The sequence below is a fragment of the Pan paniscus genome, chromosome 4 (genome assembly GCF_029289425.2).
Source record: "Pan paniscus chromosome 4, NHGRI_mPanPan1-v2.0_pri, whole genome shotgun sequence".
Classification (NCBI taxonomy): domain Eukaryota; kingdom Metazoa; phylum Chordata; class Mammalia; order Primates; family Hominidae; genus Pan; species Pan paniscus.
The window spans coordinates 146,552,824-146,571,958 of NC_073253.2; the positions used below are offsets into that span (position 1 = coordinate 146,552,824).

Genomic DNA, 19,135 nt, shown 5'->3' on the forward strand with positions numbered 1-19,135 from the left:
CCGATGGGGAATGTGATCCCAGCCTTGCCCAATCAATTTATAGTAGCCCCACCAAAAAATTTTAAAAATCTGCATTTGTATGGAGATTGCCCACATTTTAAATGTTGGCCCACTTTATACAACATTGTGAGGTTCAAACAACACCTGTTGCCAAATTAGAGTCCCATTTTCAATGTCTGCCCTGGAGGTGAAGGGCACTGGCTCTAGACTTACATGACTTGAATTCAAATCCTACCTCTGACACTTTCTGGCCAATTATTAATCACTCACTGCCTCAGTTTTCTCTTTCATAAAGTAGGGTTTATCATAGTTCTTCTACCTCATGAGAATTGTTGTGAGGACTGAATAAAATATTATGAAATCTAGACTAGAAAGAGCTGAACACAGTGCCTGGCACACAGTAAGTGTTCAATACATGTCAGTTCTTATGATTTATTTATTTATTTATTAATATATTTGAGACAGGGTCTGACTCTGTTGCCCAGGCTGGAGTGCAGTAGTTCAATCTCAGCTCACTGCAGCCTCAGCCTCCTGGGCTCAAGCAATCTTCTCACCCTAGCCTCCCAAGTAGCTGGGACTACAAACATGGGGCACCCATGCCTGGCTATTTTCTTTTCTTTTTTTTTTCTTTTTTTTTTTTTTTTATAGAGATGGGGTTTCACCATGTTGTCCGGGCTGGTCTCAAAACTCCTGAACTCAAGCAATCCGCCTGCCTTGACCTCTCAAAATGCTGGGATCACAGGCAAGTGCCAGAGTGCCCAGCAAGTTCTTACAATTATTGTTTGATAAGCTGTGTCAGTCCCTTAGGCTGAACACCAACAAATCTAATTAGGTACATGTAAGAATGGGGTTGTCCCTGAGGCTTAGATGAGTGAATACTTGTAAAGCTTTAAAATGGTCCCTGGAATACAGTAAGTGCTCAGTAAATGCTGATTGTCATGACTGCCCTCTACCATCTGACTGATTCTTTTTTTTTTTTTTTTTTTGAGATGAATCTTGCTCTGTTGCCCAGGCTGGAGTGCAGTGGCACGATCTCGGCTCACTGCAACCTCTGCCCTACATGTTCAAGTGATTCTCTTGCCTTGGTTCTTGAGTAGCTGGGATTACAGGCACATGCCACCACGCCTGGTTAATTGTTGTATTTTTAGTAGAGACAGGGTTTCACCATTTTGGCCAGGCTTGTCTGGAACTCCTGACCTCAGGTGATCCACCCGCCTCGGCCTCCCAAAGTGCCAGGATTACAGGTGTAAGCCAATGCATCCGGCCCATCTGGCTGATTCTTGATAGCCCTCAGAAAAGATCAGCAGGAACACTGCACTCTCCTTTCTACTCACATGTCAGGCAGACCATGACGAGGCGAATGGACAGATCCAGAGGCAGTGCCCAGCGTGTTGACACCCGGGAGATGGCAAAGGGGATGATGATTTCTGCAGGGACGTAGAACTGCAGGGCATAGGTGCACAGGATGCCGGCAATGTAGAGAAGCTTGACAGACTGGTACAGCCTGCAAGACAAACCACAGAGCTGCTCTCCATGGCCACTGTGTTCTGACACTGGCCTCCTTGGAACATTAACCTCTGACCTTGGGACAATGACTTGGGCTTTTGTTTCCCTTTCTGAAAATGACTGAGAGGGACCTTCTGAGAATCAAGAGGGAGTCACAGCAGAGCATGCAGTGAAAATAGTGGGGTTCTGGATTCAGTGGAAACAATGGAAAGGGTCATTTCTAAATGAAATAAAAACCATCTTGAGCCTGAGTATGTATTGCACCTTCGCAAATCGCTACCATCTGATGCTCAATCTTATGTTTTAAAAAAGAGAGGCTCAGGCTCAGGCCAGATACTTTGCCCAGGGAGACACAGATGATAAGTGGCTAAGACCAAAAGCCCTGGATCTAAAAGACTCTAGTCCTTTGTGATCAGTCCTTAGGAATTATCTGGATTCCCCAAAGCTCTAGGCACATAACTGTTGCCTCTAGTTGAGAGAACTGCAGAATCCCAAATCCTTGGAAGAAGAGACAGTTTATAAATAGGGTTGTGTGGAAGTTAGGGGGAGTCAGGGTGGAATATAAGGAGAAACGGGTACTTGCCAGCCTCAAGCTAGGGGCAGAGTGTGAGGCTTCAAGGGATATTGAGTTCTATCTAAGTTTTTTTTCTATTTGATCTATTGAGATGTGACTGTTTTCCTTCAGTCCACTAATGTGGTAGATGCATTTCCATGTTTAATAAATGTGTGATGCTGGGCACAGTGGCTCACGCCTATAATCCCAGCACTTTGGGAGGCCGAGGGCGGTGGATCACCTGAGGTCACGAGTTCGAGACCAGTCTGCCCAACATGGCGAAACCCTACCACTACCAAAAATACAAAAATTACCCACGTGTGGTGGTGCACACCTGTAATCCCAACTACTCGGGAGGCTGAGGCAGGAGAATTACTTGAACCCGGGAGGTAGAGGTTGCAGTGAGCTGAGATCGCACCACTGCACTCTAGCCTGGGCGACAGAGTGAGACCCTGTCTCAAAAATAAATAGATAAATAAATAAATAAATAAATGGGTGTGTGTGTGTTTAGCCCATTCCTTAAAAAGGCTAACTTCCACATTTCTGTGTTTCTTGCTTACACTAGTCCTGCTGCCTGGGCACCCTCTTTACTCCATTTCCATCTGTTCAAACCCCTCCAAGTTTTTGAAATTCCCCTCTTCTGAGCAGGTACCACAGCCAGATCCTTGTAGACACAGCTCAACTTAATCCTCATGACAACTCCAGTTTATAAATGAGGCAACTGAGGTTCAGAGAGTTGAAGTAAATCATCTACCACCACAAGCTAGTAGGCAGTCCAACTGGGACCTGGACTCAGGTGTACCAGAGTGGTCCATGTTTGGATTGAGTTGACCTGCTGGACAACGAGTTTGCCTGTTGTCTCCTTCCGATGTGCATTCTTTCCTTGGAAATCCCCAAGGCCTGTTTGCTACTCTGGAGAGCTTCTTTTTCTATGTTATTGTTTGTGTACATACACTATCTGTTCCTCCCCCATTGCCACCGGATCAGGAGCCGGCGAAGATAGTGAACCTCCAAGGTTATAGTCTACTCACATCAGTGCCACTTGGCATCTGCTTGTAATTGGCATGCAGTAAATGCTTGATGAGTGGCATTATCATGTTGGGAAAGGAGCCACATTTAGGCAAATAGGTCTCCAAGGGACTGTGACTGTCCGCTTGAGAAGACCGAAATGTCCTGTAATTAATGACATGACCTGGTGTGGGAGAAAATCCTGCACAATGGGATGTGGGTTCATGCGTCTGTTCAATATGGCACTGTTGATGTCTATGGGGCTGCTAACTATTGCATGAATTGGGTATGCTAGAACATAAGACTTTTACAGATTCCAATGGTCTTCCCAAATTGTTTTGTTTGTTTGTTTGTTTGTTTGAGACAGAGTCTCTGCCGCCCAGGCTGGAGTGCTGTGGTGCTATCTTGGTTCACTGCAACCTCCACCTCCCAGGTTCAAGTGATTCTCCTGCCTCAGCCTCCTGAGTAGCTGAGACTATAGGTGTGTGCCACCATGCCTGGCTTATTTATGTATTTATTTATTTATTTATTTTGAGATGGAGTTTCACTCTTGTTGCCCAGGCTGGAGTTCAATGGCACCATCTTGGCTCACTGAAACCTCTGCCTCCCAGGTTTAAGTGATTCTCTTGCCTCAGCCTCCCGAGTAGCTGGGATTACAGGCGCCCACCACCATGCCCGGCTAATTTTGTATTATTAGTAGAGACGAGGTTTTGCCATGTTGGCCAGGCTGGTCTTGAACTCCTGACCTCAGGTGATCCACCCACCCTGGCCTCCCAAAGTGCTGGGATTACAGGCATGAGCCATCACGCCTGGCCTGTTTGTTTGTTTTTAAGAGAGAGGGTCTCACTGTGTCACTCAGGCTGGAGTGGAGTGCGGTGGTGTGATGACAGCCTTCTGTAACCTCAAACTCCTGGGCTCAAGTGATCTTCCTACCTCAGCATCCCAAGCAGCTGGGACTACAGGTATGAGACATCATACTCAGCTAAGCTATGGAAATTTTTTTTGTGGAAGTGGGGTCTTACCATGTTGCCCAGGTTGGCCCAATTGGTTTTTGTTTTCCACTTTTTTATCTGGTTACTCTGACTTGGGGAATGTGAACCATTGGCTGTGGCAAACAAGACTATGGGAAGTGTGGCCACCTCCCGACTCCTCTCTCTGTCTCTTGCCATCTCCCAGTGCCCTTCCCTTCTCTCCTTAGTAGACCAAGGGCTCTCACTTGTGTCCTCTCTTCTTAAGTCATGTCCTCCTTCACACTAAGGTGTCAAGGCTTAACTCAATTTGGGAGGCTGTTGTTGAAGGAGGAACTCCCGGGACAGAGAATCTGGAGACCGTGGTTCCAATGACAACTCTGCTTCTTCTGTGGGAGGCTCTCTAGACCTCGGTTTCCCAGCTGTGGAAGGGAGGAGGAAGTGACCTATACGTTTCCACCCATTCCTGAGTCCCCACCACCTGACAGCCCATGAAGATACCAGCAGTTAGGCAGGTTAAGGCTTATGCTGGCCTTGATGTCATCTCCAAACCGCAGGTAGCCCAGAGCCGCCATGCCAATGTACAGGGAAGTGACGATGGACATTCCCAAAGACAGGATGGCTGGGAAGTGGCGGGCATTCTTCATCTTGTTTTCCAGAGGCAGAACCTACAGAAACATCACAATGTAAGAAGGAGAAAGAAGGAGAAAGAGTAACATGAACAAAAAGAAAAATGTCATTCCACTTCTGGATGTCTACCCCAAAGAACTGAAAGCAGGGCCTCAAAGAGATATTTGAACACTTATGTTCACAGTAGTGTTATTCACATAGCCAAAAGGTGGAAGCAACCCAAGGGTCTAGCAACAGAAAATGGATACACAAAATGTGGGTGTATCTATGCAATGGAATGTTATTTAGCCCTTAAAAAAGAAGGAAGTTTTGTCTCATGCTAACCCACGGATGGATCTTGAGGACATTATGCTGAGTGAAATAAGCCAGTCACAAAAAGACAAGGACTGCCTGATTCTACTTATATGAGGTACCTGGAGTAGGTAGGTCCAAAGAGGCAGAATGCTAGTTGGGAAGGACTGGCATGAGGAGAGTATGGGGAGTTATTGTTTAATGGGTACAGAGTTTCAGTTTTGCAAGCTGAAGAGTTCTGCAGATGAAAGGCAGTGATGGTTGTGCAATAATCTGAATTTACTTAATATGTATGTATACTTGAAAATGGTTAAGATGAGTAAATTTTATGTTAGGTGTGCTTCAATTAAACAAACAAAAAAAAGGAAATAAGAGAGGAAAAAAGGTAGGAAGATGAGGGTAAGGAGGAGGAAGGAGATAAAAAGAAAGGCCTGGAGTCATCTGATGAGTCCTGGACCCTTAAGAGCTGGAAGGGCCACTGAGGTTTTATCCAGACCAAAGATCTCAACACTCTGGGGCAGCTAGATCTGGCCAGCAGATGCGTTTTGTTTTGACAGCACAGTCTTTGGACAATTGAATATGAATGCCTTTAGGCACAACATTCTTTTCCCATTCACCAGGCCCACCTCCCCTCACCTCCACCTACCAGTGAATTATACCTGCCTTCCAAAGGCATTTGCGTTTGAAACTCCTAATTCCAGTGCAGACTCCCCCCACCAACCCCATCACTGTACAGTGGGGAGGCTGAGACTCCAGGAGCACAGGGCGCTGGTGGCAGCTGGGACCAGAGAGCGCTTCCTGGTTCTGCCAGCAGTGCATTTCCCCACACCCCAGGTTCTCACTCTTCTGTTCTCAGAATCCTTCTTCCCCTAAATGCATACCTGGTTCTAAGAGAATCCAAGTTGAGGCCAGTCTGCCTCTTGCCGGTTGGACATTTGAAGGTCTCTTCTGTCTTTGAAACCAATCTTCCTGTCTCTCATCCCATAATTTCCTCCTCAGGCTCTTACTGTCCTGGAGACCACCCCCACCTTCTCCTACTCCTTGTTCAGGCTGTGTGCTAAGCATTCTCTACATGCACTATTTAGCTGATCTGTTTTCTTATCTGAAAACGGGCTCAAATGAATTTTCCTTTTTTTTTTTTTTTCTTTTTTGGAGAGTCTCACTCTGTCACCCAGGCTGGAGTGCAGTAGTATAATCACAGTTCACTGCAACCTCTGCCTCCCGAGCTCAAGAGATCCCTCCCATCTCAGCCTCCTGAGGAGCTGGGACTATAGGCATGTGCTGCCATGCCCGGCTGATTTTTGTATTTTTTTGTAGAAACAGAGTTTTGCCGTGTTGCTCACACTGGTCTTGAACTCTTGGGCTCAAGCGATCCTCCCACATCGGCCTCCCAAAGTGCTGGGATTACAGGCGAGAGACATTACATGTGGCTGAATTTTGCAAATTTTGTAGAGAATTACACAAGCACCATAATGGCACAGTTAAGGGCTTAGTAAATGTTGGCGGTTGTTATTTTTTAATACTGTGAAGACCGTAACTCTATGAAGTCGGTACCTCCATAATTCTTGTTTTACAGATGAGGAAAACAAGGCTCTGAAAATGAGATAACTGATCCCAAGTTGCAGAACCAGAAAGTGTCAGATTCAGGTTGTAGACCAGGGCTGTTATCCAAAGTCCAAGTACCTGCTTCTACTCCTATAGCAATGGGTATATTTGTTACTAAGGAATTTAGCATCTTTTCCCTTGTACTGTTGAATTCTTTTCTGTCGTACATGCAAACTTCCAGCCCTGAAACTCCCTAACCCTCTCTCTATTCCAGGCATTTGGAAGATGCTTGAGGGCAGTGTCATGTTGGGTCCTCCCCATGCCTTTCCACTTTCTTCTGGATTAGGTCTAGTTGCAGCAGGTGCTCAGGAGGATGTTTGATGATTATACAATAATTGTATGGAGAGCAGACAATCCAACCCGAGCTCTTGCACCCTATAACACAATTTTGCTGCATATATTCTCAAGGCCAAAAATGATCTTTTCACAAGGCCTGCTCAGACTGGGTAGCTGGCTTCCTTTCTTTCTCTCTCTCTCTCTCTTTCTCTCTCTCTCTCTCTCTCCACAATCAGTCAGTCAAAGAGATAAATGGCTGTTGACGTACAGTGGGAAGGTCCCTGGATGGAGAGTCAGACGTACTAGGTTTTATTCACATCTGCACAGTTCGTAGCTGGTGATCTAACTGAAGTCACCTTCTCTCTCTGGGGCTCTCCCTCTTGTGTAAAATTGGAGACTGGGCTAGCAGAGTTCTTCTTAAGATAATTTCAACTAATACTAAGAATCACCAGCACATAATAGGCATTCAAGAAATACTTACTGAACAAATATTGTCATCAGTTTAGAGGTGGAGAATTAGAGTTCAGAGAGTAGCCCTGGCCAAAGCAAGATTCCAGCACATTCTGCCTCCAAAGTTACCTGCTCAACTGCTGCACTCTGCTTTTGTCCATGACTATTCCAAATTCTAAAAACAAAGTGCTTCCAATTCCATCTAGATGAAGTAAGCACACTTCACAATATCTGTTTCACTGATTACAACTAAAAATCGTGGATGAAATACATAAAGCAATTGTGCACAGGCCCTGAAGAGTAAATAGTAGCAGGCAGAATGGGGAAGGAAATCAAAAAGAAAAAATGACTGTCATGGTGGTGAGTTTCCTGATTTTCTTCTTCCCATACATCCTAGTTTTTAACCTCAAGGGACACCCAAATCTTAGAACTATGCGGTGCATACAGACGGAAAATAACACCAAGAGAAACTTCTTTTTGGACAGATGACTTAGAATAGGGTCCCCTGTGGGATGAAGAGCGTGGAGAGAATCTCTATTTTTCTGTTTCTTTGTTTTATCTCCAGGCCATGACCTCAAGGCAAGTCCTAGTCACTAAGCAGCATTCTGGTGTATCAGTGGCTGTAGTGGTCACACAGGCACCTAAAAATCTGAGATAGAAATCCTTATCTCTACACAGAAGTACTAGGAAAATTGGCTTTAGGAGTCTGAAGAGTGTGGGAAATCAGTACTGGCTACCTAATTTATGGGCCCCAGTACAAAATGAAAATGCAGGGTTCCTTGGTGAAAGATGGTTCCAGCAGCGTGTTAAACTAAGTGTGAGATCCTTCTGAAGGTTGGACCCTATGTGGCTGCATGATTCGCCTGCTCATGAAACTGGTCCAGGAAAGAATCACTATTGTGCTTTTTCTTTCTCTTTTCACTCATTGCTCAACCCCAGAGACAGACCTGGTCACAGGAAGTACATGACAGTGTAGGAGGCTAAAAGCCTAGCTTTCTAGCCAGAGGTTGGGAAAAAGAAGCCACTGCGAGCTGGCGAGTGTGCGGGAAAACACAGAGAAGAGGAAACTGGAAAAGGCAATCTCCTAAAATCTGTGAATAATATCCTGGGCCCAGCCCTGAGCTGTACATATGTGGAACTGATGGGAAGCATCAAAGCAAAGGCTTTGAGAACTGAACTACTGTGTAGAGTCCTGTCTGCCAATTGGTACTGTGTAGCACATGAGCAGGGTAGAGCCAAATATCACTTCATGGGCTTTGAAAACTAACTGGATATTGGAACCATGGCCCACAGAAGGTGAGCAAGGACTTATGAGCTGAATCTAACTAGGTAGATGGTTTGCTAAAACCAAAAATCAGCATTCTGAAGAGTCTCCTAAAATAATATTCAAAATGCATAGGATACAGTTTAAAATTATTCAGCCTACAAAGAACCAGAAAAATCTCATCAACTTTCAAGAGAAAAGACAACAGATGCCAACCTTAAGATGACTCAAATGTTGGCAATATTAGGCAAAGACTTTAAAGCAGGTAATATAACCGTACTTCAGAAAGTAAGGGAGAATGCTATTAAAATAAATGGACAGATACAAGTTCTTAGCAAAGTAGACACAATGTAAAAGAAACAAATGGAAATATTATAACTGGAAAATAAGAAAAATTTAAATAACTGACTGTAGGGGCTTGATAGCGGAATGTAGATAACAGAAAACAAAGTCAGTAAATTTGAGGATAAACAGGAATGACAAAATCTGAACAACAAAGAGCAAAGAGATTTTTTAAAAAATATGAATAGAGCCTCAGAAACCTGTGGGATATACAGTTGACTCTTGAACAACATGGATTTGAACCGTGCAGGCCCTCAAATAGGTGGATATTTTCAACCAAATGCACATCAAAACTGCAGTATTCATGGGCTGCAAAACCTGTATGTATGGAGGGCTGACTTTTCATATACTCAGGTTCTGCAGGGCCACCTGCAGGACTTGAGTAGGCACAGATTGGTTATACACTGGGTGTGTGTGTTTGGGGGGGTGGGGGAGCGGGGTCCTGGAACCAATGTCCTATATATGCTAAGCGATGACTATATATCAAAAAGTCTAGCATTCAGGTTATTGGGATCTCTGATGGAGAAGAAAAAGAGATTGGTGAAGAAAAAACCTTTGAAAAAAATAATGGCTGAAATTAGGTAAATTAGGTAAAAGACAAACTTTTACAGATTCAAGAAATCTCGTACAGGGCAAACTCAAAGAAACTATATTAAATATAATACAGTATAACTGCTGATTAAAAAAGATTTTAAAAAGTTATGAAAGCAACCAGAGAAAAACACATAGGAGAACAAGGATTCAAACAATTGCAGATTTCTCATCAGAAACCACTGAGGGCAAAAAGAAAGGAAGTCATATTTTCAAAATGATGAAAAAAAATTGTCCACCTAGAATTCCGTATTGTGCAAAAATATCCTCTAGGAATAAAGGCAAAATAAAGACAATCTCAGATCAAGAAAATGAAGATAATTTGTCGCTAGTAGACCTGCTTTAAAAGAAATGTTAATGAAGGTTCTTCATGCTGAAGGGAAATGATGCCAGAAGGAAATGGGATTTCAAGAATAAAGAAAGAGCGACAGAAATGGTAAATATCTGAGTAGATATAATAGCCTATTTTTTCCCTAGTAAGTTGATTACAAGGACTATGCATGACTATTGAAAGCAAAGATGATAACATTGTTGGTGTTTCAGTGTGTTTAGATACATAAGGCAATACAACATAAAGGCGGAAGGGCCCTATGTAATTGTAAAATTTTGACAGTTTACTAGCAATGATAAAATATTATCTCATAGTAAATTGTGAAAACGTATATTATAGTACCTAGATAAACTACTAAAAGTACTATAGAAAAAGATGTAGTCAAAAAGTCAATAGGCCAATTAAAGTGGAATACTATAGAACTATAGTAATCAAAACTGTATGGTTCTGGCATAATGGTAGACTTATGATCTGATAGACCAATGGAATAGAATTGAGGGTACAGAAATAAACCTATACATCAATGGTCAGTTGATTTTTGACAAGAGTGTCAAAACTATACAATATGGAAAGAATAGCCTTTTCAACAAATTGTGCTGGGATAACTGGATAACCACATACGAAAACATGAGGTTTGACCCTTACCTCATACCACATACAAAAATTAACTGAAAATGGATAAAAGACCTACATGTAAGAGCTAAAACCATAAAACTCTTAGAAGAAAACTCTGAGGTAAATCTCTATGACCTATGATTTCTTTCTTTCTTTCTTTTTTTCTGTTTTTGTTTCGTTTTGTTTTGTTTTAAGACAGGGTCTTGCTCTGTCACCCAGGCTGGAGTGCTATGGTACAATCATAGCTCACTGCAGCCTTGAACTCCTGGGCTCAAGTGATTCTCCTGCTTGGTTTCCTGAGTAGCTGGGACTACAGGTGTGTGCCACTACACCTAGCTAATTTTTAAATTTTTTTTTGCAGAGACAGGGTCTCTCTGTATGTTGCCCAGGCTGGTCTCAAACTCCTGCCCTCAAGTGATCCTTCTGCATCAGCCTCTTAAAGTGCTGGATTAAAGGTGTGAGCCACCATATCTAGCCATGACCCTAGATTTTGCAATAGATTCTTAGACATAAGACAAAAAACACAACCAGAAAGATAGAGGATAAATTGGAATTTATCAAAATTAAAAACTTTTGTGCATCACAGTTCACTATCAAGAAAGTGAGAAGCCAGGTGTGATGGACTGTGGTCATGTAACTATAATCCCCACTACCTGGGAGGCTGAGGCAGGTGGATCACTTGAGCCCAGAGATTAAAACCCACCTTGGGCAGCATAGCAAGATCCCATCTCTCTTTTTTTTAATGGGACAGAGTCTTGCTCTGTCACCCAGGCTGGAGTGCAGTGGCGCCATCTTAGCTCACTGCAACTTCCGCTTCCTGGGTTCAAGTGATTCTCCTGCCTCAGCCTTCTGAGTAGCTGGGATTACAGGTACATGCTGCCACTCCCAGTTAATTTTTGCATTTTTAGTAGAGACGGGGTTTCACTATGTTAGCCAGACTGGTCTAGAACTCCTGACCTCAAGTGATCTACCTGCCTCGGCCTCCCAAAGTGCTGAGGTTACAGACGTGAACCACCGCGCCTGGCTCCATCTCATTTTTAAGAGGAAAAAAATTAAAAGGAAAAAAGAAGAGGAGAAGACAAGAATAAGAAAAAATATTTGCAAACCATTTTTCTGATAAGGATTTAGTATCTGGAATATATAAAGAACTCTTAAAACTCAACAACAAAAAGACAACCTAATTAAAAATAAGCAAAGGACTTGACGTTTCTCCAAAGAAGATGTACAAATTGCCAACAAGCAAATGAAAAGATGTTCAATGTCAAAAACCTGTACACAAATGCTTACGGCAGTATCATTCATGATTGTCAAAAACTAGAAACAACCCAAATGTTCTTTGACAGGTGCGTTGATAAGCTGTGGTACTGCCCAGACAGTGGACGCTCTGCAATAGAAAGCAAGGTGTTATTGATGTGTGCAACAGCATGGACGAATTTAAAATGCATTAGGCTAAGTGAAAGAAGCCAGTCTCAATCTCATACATACTGTATGATCCCATATATGTGACATTTTGGAAAAGAGAAGACAGTACAGGCAGAGAACAGAAGGAGAATTGTTCTGCATCCTGACTTTGGTTCATTTATTCCTCTACATGCTTCTTGAAACTTACAGGAATGTACACCAAAAAAGTGAATGTTACCGTATGTACACTAAAAGTAACTTTTAAAAATATATAAACAACACTACCCTTCCACAAGTGTGGAAGTAGAGACTACAGACTGTAAATACAGAACTTTCCAGGTTAAAACTCCTTTATGTTTAATCAAATTCTTTAAATTGGACACCATGGTTCTTCTTGATTTTAAAAGATTAGGAAACTCATGTCGATAGGAGGATAGATGTTTAATAGGCATGTGGGGACAAAAATAAAACTGTCTCCTGACTGCCTCTCTGTTGTAATCAACTTTTCTCTTGCTGGTGACAACTGTCCCAAGTAAGGCCAGAGGTTGCTTTCTCCCGTGGGCATTTTCTAGCAGGCCCAAAACAATGGCCAGCGGGACACAGAAACCCAGAGCTCACAGCTCCTTTCTAGAAGGTCATTCACAAGCACTAGGGATAAGGCCACCTCAATTCAAACCTTACCACACCAATGCTTTCAAAAGAAAAAATGGCTGTTCCGAAGAAGAGAGGGTAGGTCTTCCAGCTTGCTACCAGTGGCAACCGGCTGGGGTCTGGGATTTCCTAAAGAAGAAAGAAATGCTATCAGACAGTCACTCTTAAAGCACATTTGAGCTCCTTTAAGAGAAGGGTACTCTGAAATGAGACCTGAATTTTTAAAAATTGAATATCAAGAAGTTTAGAAAACTTCAAAGGGATGTAGGCCACGATCAAAGTTGATTTCAACACTGCACAATGCCAAAGAGCCAGAGGACGGTATTGTCAAAGTACTGAAGGAATAGTATTTCATGGAGGGAGTTTGGTTTATGAAAAACCTCCAAAAGGGCCGGGTGCAGTGGCTTAACCTGTAATCCCAGCAGTTTGGGAGGCCAAGGCAGGCAGATCACGAGGTCAGGAGTTCAACATGGTGAAACCCTGTCTCTACTAAAAATACAAAAATTAGCCGGGCATGGTGGCGGGCGCCTGTAGTCCCAGCTACTCTGGAGGCTGAGGCAGGAGAATGGTGTGAACCCGAGATCGCACCACTGCACTCCAGCCTGGGTGAAAGAGCGAAACTCCATCTCAAAAACAAAACAAAACAATCCTCCAAAAGAAGACCTTACACACCACAGATTAGCACTGACCCAACGAGCCCACGAACACCTTTGCATGGACAGTGGTCATGGGTGTTGGAAATTCCTGTGACTGCAGTCACAGTAATAATCTAAGGAGCCCAAAGTATGAGTTAAATATGAAAGATCCATTTTCTTCTTTAATGAGCTGTAAATTGAAGGGGAGAAGACTGTGTAGAATAAATATTCTATATACCTTGTGACCCAGAATGTGAAAATGATGACAGAGCCATTTTTCTAACTGGGCAACCTTTGGAATTGTCCAAAAATGTATTAAAGGTAGCTATTTCTTTAGGAAATTCAATTTTATAGAATTCATCAGTGTCTTCTAAGGTATGTGAGGCTGATCTGCAGTTATTCTAAAATGTTTGACTATTATTTTTACTAAATTTCACGGACAATGTAACTTTTTTTCTCTTGTGGCTTCTTAAAGGGAAGAACATCTGGAATTTATTAAATATGCCAAGGGGCTTCTGAGACTTAACTTTCTATGTAGTGTTGTCTATTATAAAAGAAGAATTAGGCTGGGCGTGGTGGCTCATGCCTGTAATCTCAGCACTTTGGGGGGGCCAAGGCGGGGGGATCACTTGAGGTCAGGAGTTCGAGACCAGCCTGGCCAACATTGTGAAACTCCGTCTCTACTAAAAATACAAAAATTAGCCGGGTGTGGTGGCTGGTGCCTGTAGTCCCAGCTACTCGGGAGGCTGAGGCAGGAGAATCGCTTGAACCCGGGAGGCAGAGGCTGCAGTGAGCTGAGATTGTACCACTGCACTCCAGCCTGGGTGAAAGATCGAGACTCTGTCTCAAATAAATTAATAAGTAAGTAAATAAATAAATAAAAGAAAAATTAGGATAGCAAATTAGGAAACTGACAGAAAATCAATGTCCATAATTCAACATCAAAGACATTATAACTAACATTATAATAGATTTGCTTATAGTTTTTTTTTAAAATTAGTAACAAGACACTTATTGAAAGCTTATGGTTTTTGAGACTCTCTATGTATACCTCTGTGACTAAATATTAGATTTTTTTTTCTTGCCTTCCTATTGGGTACCTGAAATTGTACCCTATGGGTAACGCAATAACTTTTAGCTGTAGTACAAGAATCTGTTTTCGCCTGCCTTTTGCTGCCAGCCAACCATTATAGGAATGGTCTACAGTTCACCAACCAAGATGTTTTCCTTGCAAGCACATTTTTTTTAAAAAGCCAGAATTTAACATAAAAATAGATATTTGAAGAAAGAACATGAACAAGGAGACAATCAGAAGAATGGGACTGCACGGAGACATCCTTGTAGAAGAAATGCTACAGTGAGATGCATGTCTCTCATAACACTCTTACCCACCTTCAGGGTTGGCTCCAGGTATCTAAAGCTCAGTCTATCCTTGATACAAAAACCCTGCCCAGTGGAGTGGGCAGGTGCATGGTGTGCACTCACCTGGGTAATGTACTGTATGATGATGACCAAGCTGACCAGCATGCTGATGTTGGCCAGCATGGAGAAGATGGTCAAGATCCTGAGGTTCCGGATGAGGACCAGCAGCACCAGGAAGGGCAGGAAGGAGAGCATGTAGAGTCGGGAGTCCATGGTGGGGGTCAGAATCACCGTCTCATTGGGATAGCAGTTGTTGGTTGTGCTATTAACAGCTTCCACTACCTGAGGAAGGAATGGGAGAGGCAAAAGGGGGAGATGATGACTCTTCTAACCTCATGGTTGACTCAGTGCCTTGCCCCTAATCAAATTCCCTCACAATGAATGGGAGTGTCCCACAGTGCCAAATCTCACGGTGAGTTAGGGTGAATGTAGAACTTATTCTAAACCCTCTACACCATACTACCTCAGAAGAGGCTGTACAGGCTGGTCGCAGTGGCTCACGCCTGTAATCCCAGCACTTTGGGAGGCCGAGGCAGGTGGATCATTTGAGGTCAGAAGTTCGAGACCAGCCTGGCCAACATCGTGAAACCCCATCTCTACTAAAATACAAAAATTAGCCAGGTGTGGTGGTGCATGTCTGTAATTCCAGCTACTCAGGAGGCTGAGGCACAAGAATCGCTTGAGCCAAGATCATGCCACCACACTCCAGCCTGGGCAACAGAGTAAGGCCCTGTATCCACAAAAAAAAAAAAAAAAAAAAAAAAAGTTGTAAAAATAGTTAAAAAATAAGTGTAACACAAAATAAATAACTGGATTCGCAGTGGCTATTTGTTAGCTTTTAGCAACTAGTATCCATTTCTCCTGATACCAATTTGATTTTGGTGAGTTCTCTCTTGTCATTGAATGCAGCCTTGGAGGACTAAATCACAGTCATGTGGCAGAGCTAGGGGATTAGCCTTTGACTCAAGCTGGGGCATTCAGACCCTCTTCCAGGAATCTGAATGTAAACCTAAAGCATAGGGACCTAAGGACGGACTAGAAGAGGGTAAAGATTAATTCCGATAGTGGAGGCTGCTCACTAGTTCTTCCATCTACATCCTCCTTGCTACCCTGGCTCCTGTTCTTCCCTCAGATCTGCTTTTTAATTTAGTGGAAGGTAATATCCTTCCATGGAACTTATTTTCTGCTTAAATTCCCTCAATCTTTTTTTTTTTTTTTTTTTTTTTTTTTGCGTATAATAAAAGTCCATCACTTACTGTTTCATAATTAACATATACGCTTACTGATTCCTAATTGACACAATACTGGCATTTTAAGTAAGAAAACTCTTTCTTGTGTGGATTGGACCATTCACTGCAGAACATTTAGTAGCCCTGGACCCCACCCAATGAAAGCCATGAGCATGCCCAATCATTGTGATAAACAAGAAACCGTCCCCCACCCCCCCACACATTATAAACACCCCCTTGTAAAGTCAGGGGTAGGTGGATGCTACCACCCTCCATTTAAAGTCAGCATGACCTAACTGATACAGTCTTACTGGACAAGCGATACAAATCACTGCAGAACAATTAGGAACTAGAGTTTAGCAGGAGGAAAACGCAAATGCATTGATAATCTCAGTATCAAGATGCTAACATCTTGGAAGATACTCATCTATATATTTTCTATACAATATCACAAATTACATATATTATACACATTCTTTTTATTTTACAAGACTTCAATCCTAGCATTCACTCTTTTCTTTTGAAATGTCCCTTGCACTTAACAATACACTGTGGATACATAAATGAATGATTTAAGTATTGATTTTTTTCTAATTCCTCACTACAATTGGAAAAATAGCTGGAACATTAGTTGTGTACTCAAGGCCCTCCATAAATGGGCCCTATCAAACCTTCAAGGTTTCTTCCTCTCCCATGACCTACTCTTCCTCCTTGAACCAATTGTATTGCTTCTCCTGGGCAATCCCATATGTTCCTGCCTCCCGGTTTTCACTGATTCCTTCTCCCACCTTGGCTGCCACCACTTTTTTTCTCTAACCTGTCAATACCCAGCTCAGATGCACCACCCCCCGGAGGAGGCTTTCCCTGCTCCAGTGATCTCTGCAATGTAGTTTGCACCCTGGCCTCACGTTGTTGTTAGTGGCATCCTGGCCTGGCACCAAAATATCATATTGATATTTAACTTATTAGGTTTTAGAACACACTCTACTTGGCTGTAAACTCCTTGATACAGTGTTTGCCTTGATAATAAATGCAGATGATAAATAAATGCAGGTAATAATAAATGCAGATGATAAGTATAGGTCTGTACATGTCAGATTGCTTTCTAAAGAGCAATCTGGCAATGTTTTAAGAGCCTTCAAAACAATCAAACTCTTTGACTCAGTAATTTTACCTTAAGAAACATTAAGGAAATGAAGAAGTGCACAAAGACTTTTGTGCCAACAGATGATAGTAGAGAAACAAAGGGAAATAAGGGAAATGTCCAGCAATAGAAGATTGATTAGGTTATGATCAATCTGTGTGATGGAATATTATGAAACTATTAAAAATTACATGACTAAATATAAGGATATTGCAAAATACTGACCAGTTAAGGTTACATTAAATTATAACCATGAATAGTTGGATTAAGAATTATTTTATTTTATTTTGTTTTCTTTGCAGAAATACAGCATAGGTTTAAGAACTTGAGCACTGGTGTCAGAAGGCCTGGGTTTTTAACTCTGGCTCTGTGACCTTACATACATTACAGAGTTTATAATCTCAGTTTTCTCATCTGCAAAATGGGAATAACCACAGTACCTGCTCTAATAAGGTCATGGAGATAATTCAATGATGGAAAGCAGGTAAAATGCTCAGCACTGTACCTGACATAATAGAAGCTAACTCTGAAAGCTTACTACATTTTTCTTCTAGCTAGTTTACATTTTTGAATTTCTGGTATTACTGCTATAAGCAGAAAAAGAGCCCTAAAGAATAGTTTTCTTTTTAAACTTACTGATTAAGGATGGCCTCTGCTATTACCCATATTATTTTGCTGTAAGATAATTTCTAGGTTAGATCAGAAAGAATTCCTAGGGACAATAACTATTAAGCCATAGATTAAGTAGATGGCCCAAGGCTGGATGTGGTGGCTCATGCCTATAATCCCAGCACTTTGGGAGATGGTGGGAGGCTCACTTGAGCCCTGGAGTTTGAGGCCAGCCTGGGCAACATTGCAAGGCCTCGGCTCTACAAATAATAAAAAAAAATTAGCCAGACATGGTAGCACACACTTGTGGTCCCATCTACTTGGGAGGCTGAGGTGGGAGAATCACTTGAGCCTGGGAGTTTGAGGCTGCAGTGAGCTGTGATCTTACCACTGCGCTCCAGCCTGGGTGACAGAGCAATATCCTGTCTCAAAAAAAAAAAAAAAAAGAAAGAAAGATGACCTAAAGAAGATTAGGAATCATCAAAAGAAGACCCATATCAATTTTAGAAGCGTTAAGTATAATTAAGCTTCAAGGCAGGAGGATTAACAAAATCCAAGGGTCTTTCCAGTTCAGTAGAGATCAACTTTGAGAACAGGTCTAAGATACTGGACAAAGGGTATTGTGGCAAAAGTAACCACACAGAGATCTGCAGATACGTGAACTAGGGGAGGCAAGTTTGACAACATCTAGTTTAACTTCCTTTGTTATACTGATGAGGACCCAGAGAGAAGAAGCAGTTTGTGAAACAACTAGCAGTGGCGTGTCCTTGTCCATCTTTTCCCCTCCCGTTTTCTCTAGAAGCCTCTACCTGTTTTAAATTATCAGCCAAAAACACAATGTACACACAGCAGAAGCCAAGTTGGGTGACAATAAGGAAGAAGCTCACGATATGCCTAGAAGGGAGAAGAGAGGGAAAAAGAAAACTTGTTATAAAATAAGTCAACTTGTCAGTTCCATTTCTTGCCATTCTGCCCTCTGTTCCCAGGGATTGGTTGCCCTGTACCAGCACACTTGGTCCTTCCACCACAATCAACAATGGGGCAAAGAAGTAAGGTAACAATAGTTCTTTTTTTTTTTTTTTTCAGACGGAGTTTTGCTCTTGTTGCCCAGGCTGGAGTGCAATGGTGGGATCTCGGCTCACCACAACCTCCGCCTCCCAGGTTCAAATGATTGGCCTCAGCCTCCCTAGTAGCTGGGATTACAGGCATGTGCCACCACTCCTGGCTAATTTTGTATTTGTGGTAGAGACAAGGTTTCTCCATGTTGTTCAGGCTGGTCTCGATCTCCCGACCTCAGGTGATCTGACCGCCTTGGCCTCCCAAAGTGCTGGGATTACAGGCATGAGCCACCATGCCTGGCCAACAATAGTTCTTTTTAAAAGATGATTTTTAACCACCCTCACACTCTGAGCTCAGCAAGTGGTAAAATTCTTCCTGGTCATGAGCCTCTCCTGATATTGGGCTTGGTGGCATTCCTCATCATTGATACCAATTAATGTGGGACAGCAGGCACAATGTTTTTATTAGCTACCATTCACATTTGAATTTTTTTCTGCCATGTGCCAGAACTATGTTGGGCACTGAGAATACACAGACAAATAACATACAGTCCCT

General features: G+C 42.5%; 1 protein-coding gene across 1 annotated transcript in view; it reads right to left on the reverse strand.

The window, feature by feature from the left end:
* The window catches only part of SLC36A2 (solute carrier family 36 member 2), a 35,568-nt gene that overhangs the window by 8,904 nt on the left and 7,529 nt on the right, over positions 1–19,135 (reverse strand). The window contains exons 5-9 of the mRNA XM_003828992.4: positions 18,331–18,415; positions 14,603–14,821; positions 12,513–12,611; positions 4,537–4,703; positions 1,335–1,504 (exon numbers count right to left, since the gene is read on the reverse strand). Of these exons, the coding sequence (XP_003829040.1) occupies positions 1,335–1,504; positions 4,537–4,703; positions 12,513–12,611; positions 14,603–14,821; positions 18,331–18,415 (740 nt within the window). The remainder of the gene's footprint in view (positions 1–1,334; positions 1,505–4,536; positions 4,704–12,512; positions 12,612–14,602; positions 14,822–18,330; positions 18,416–19,135) is intronic.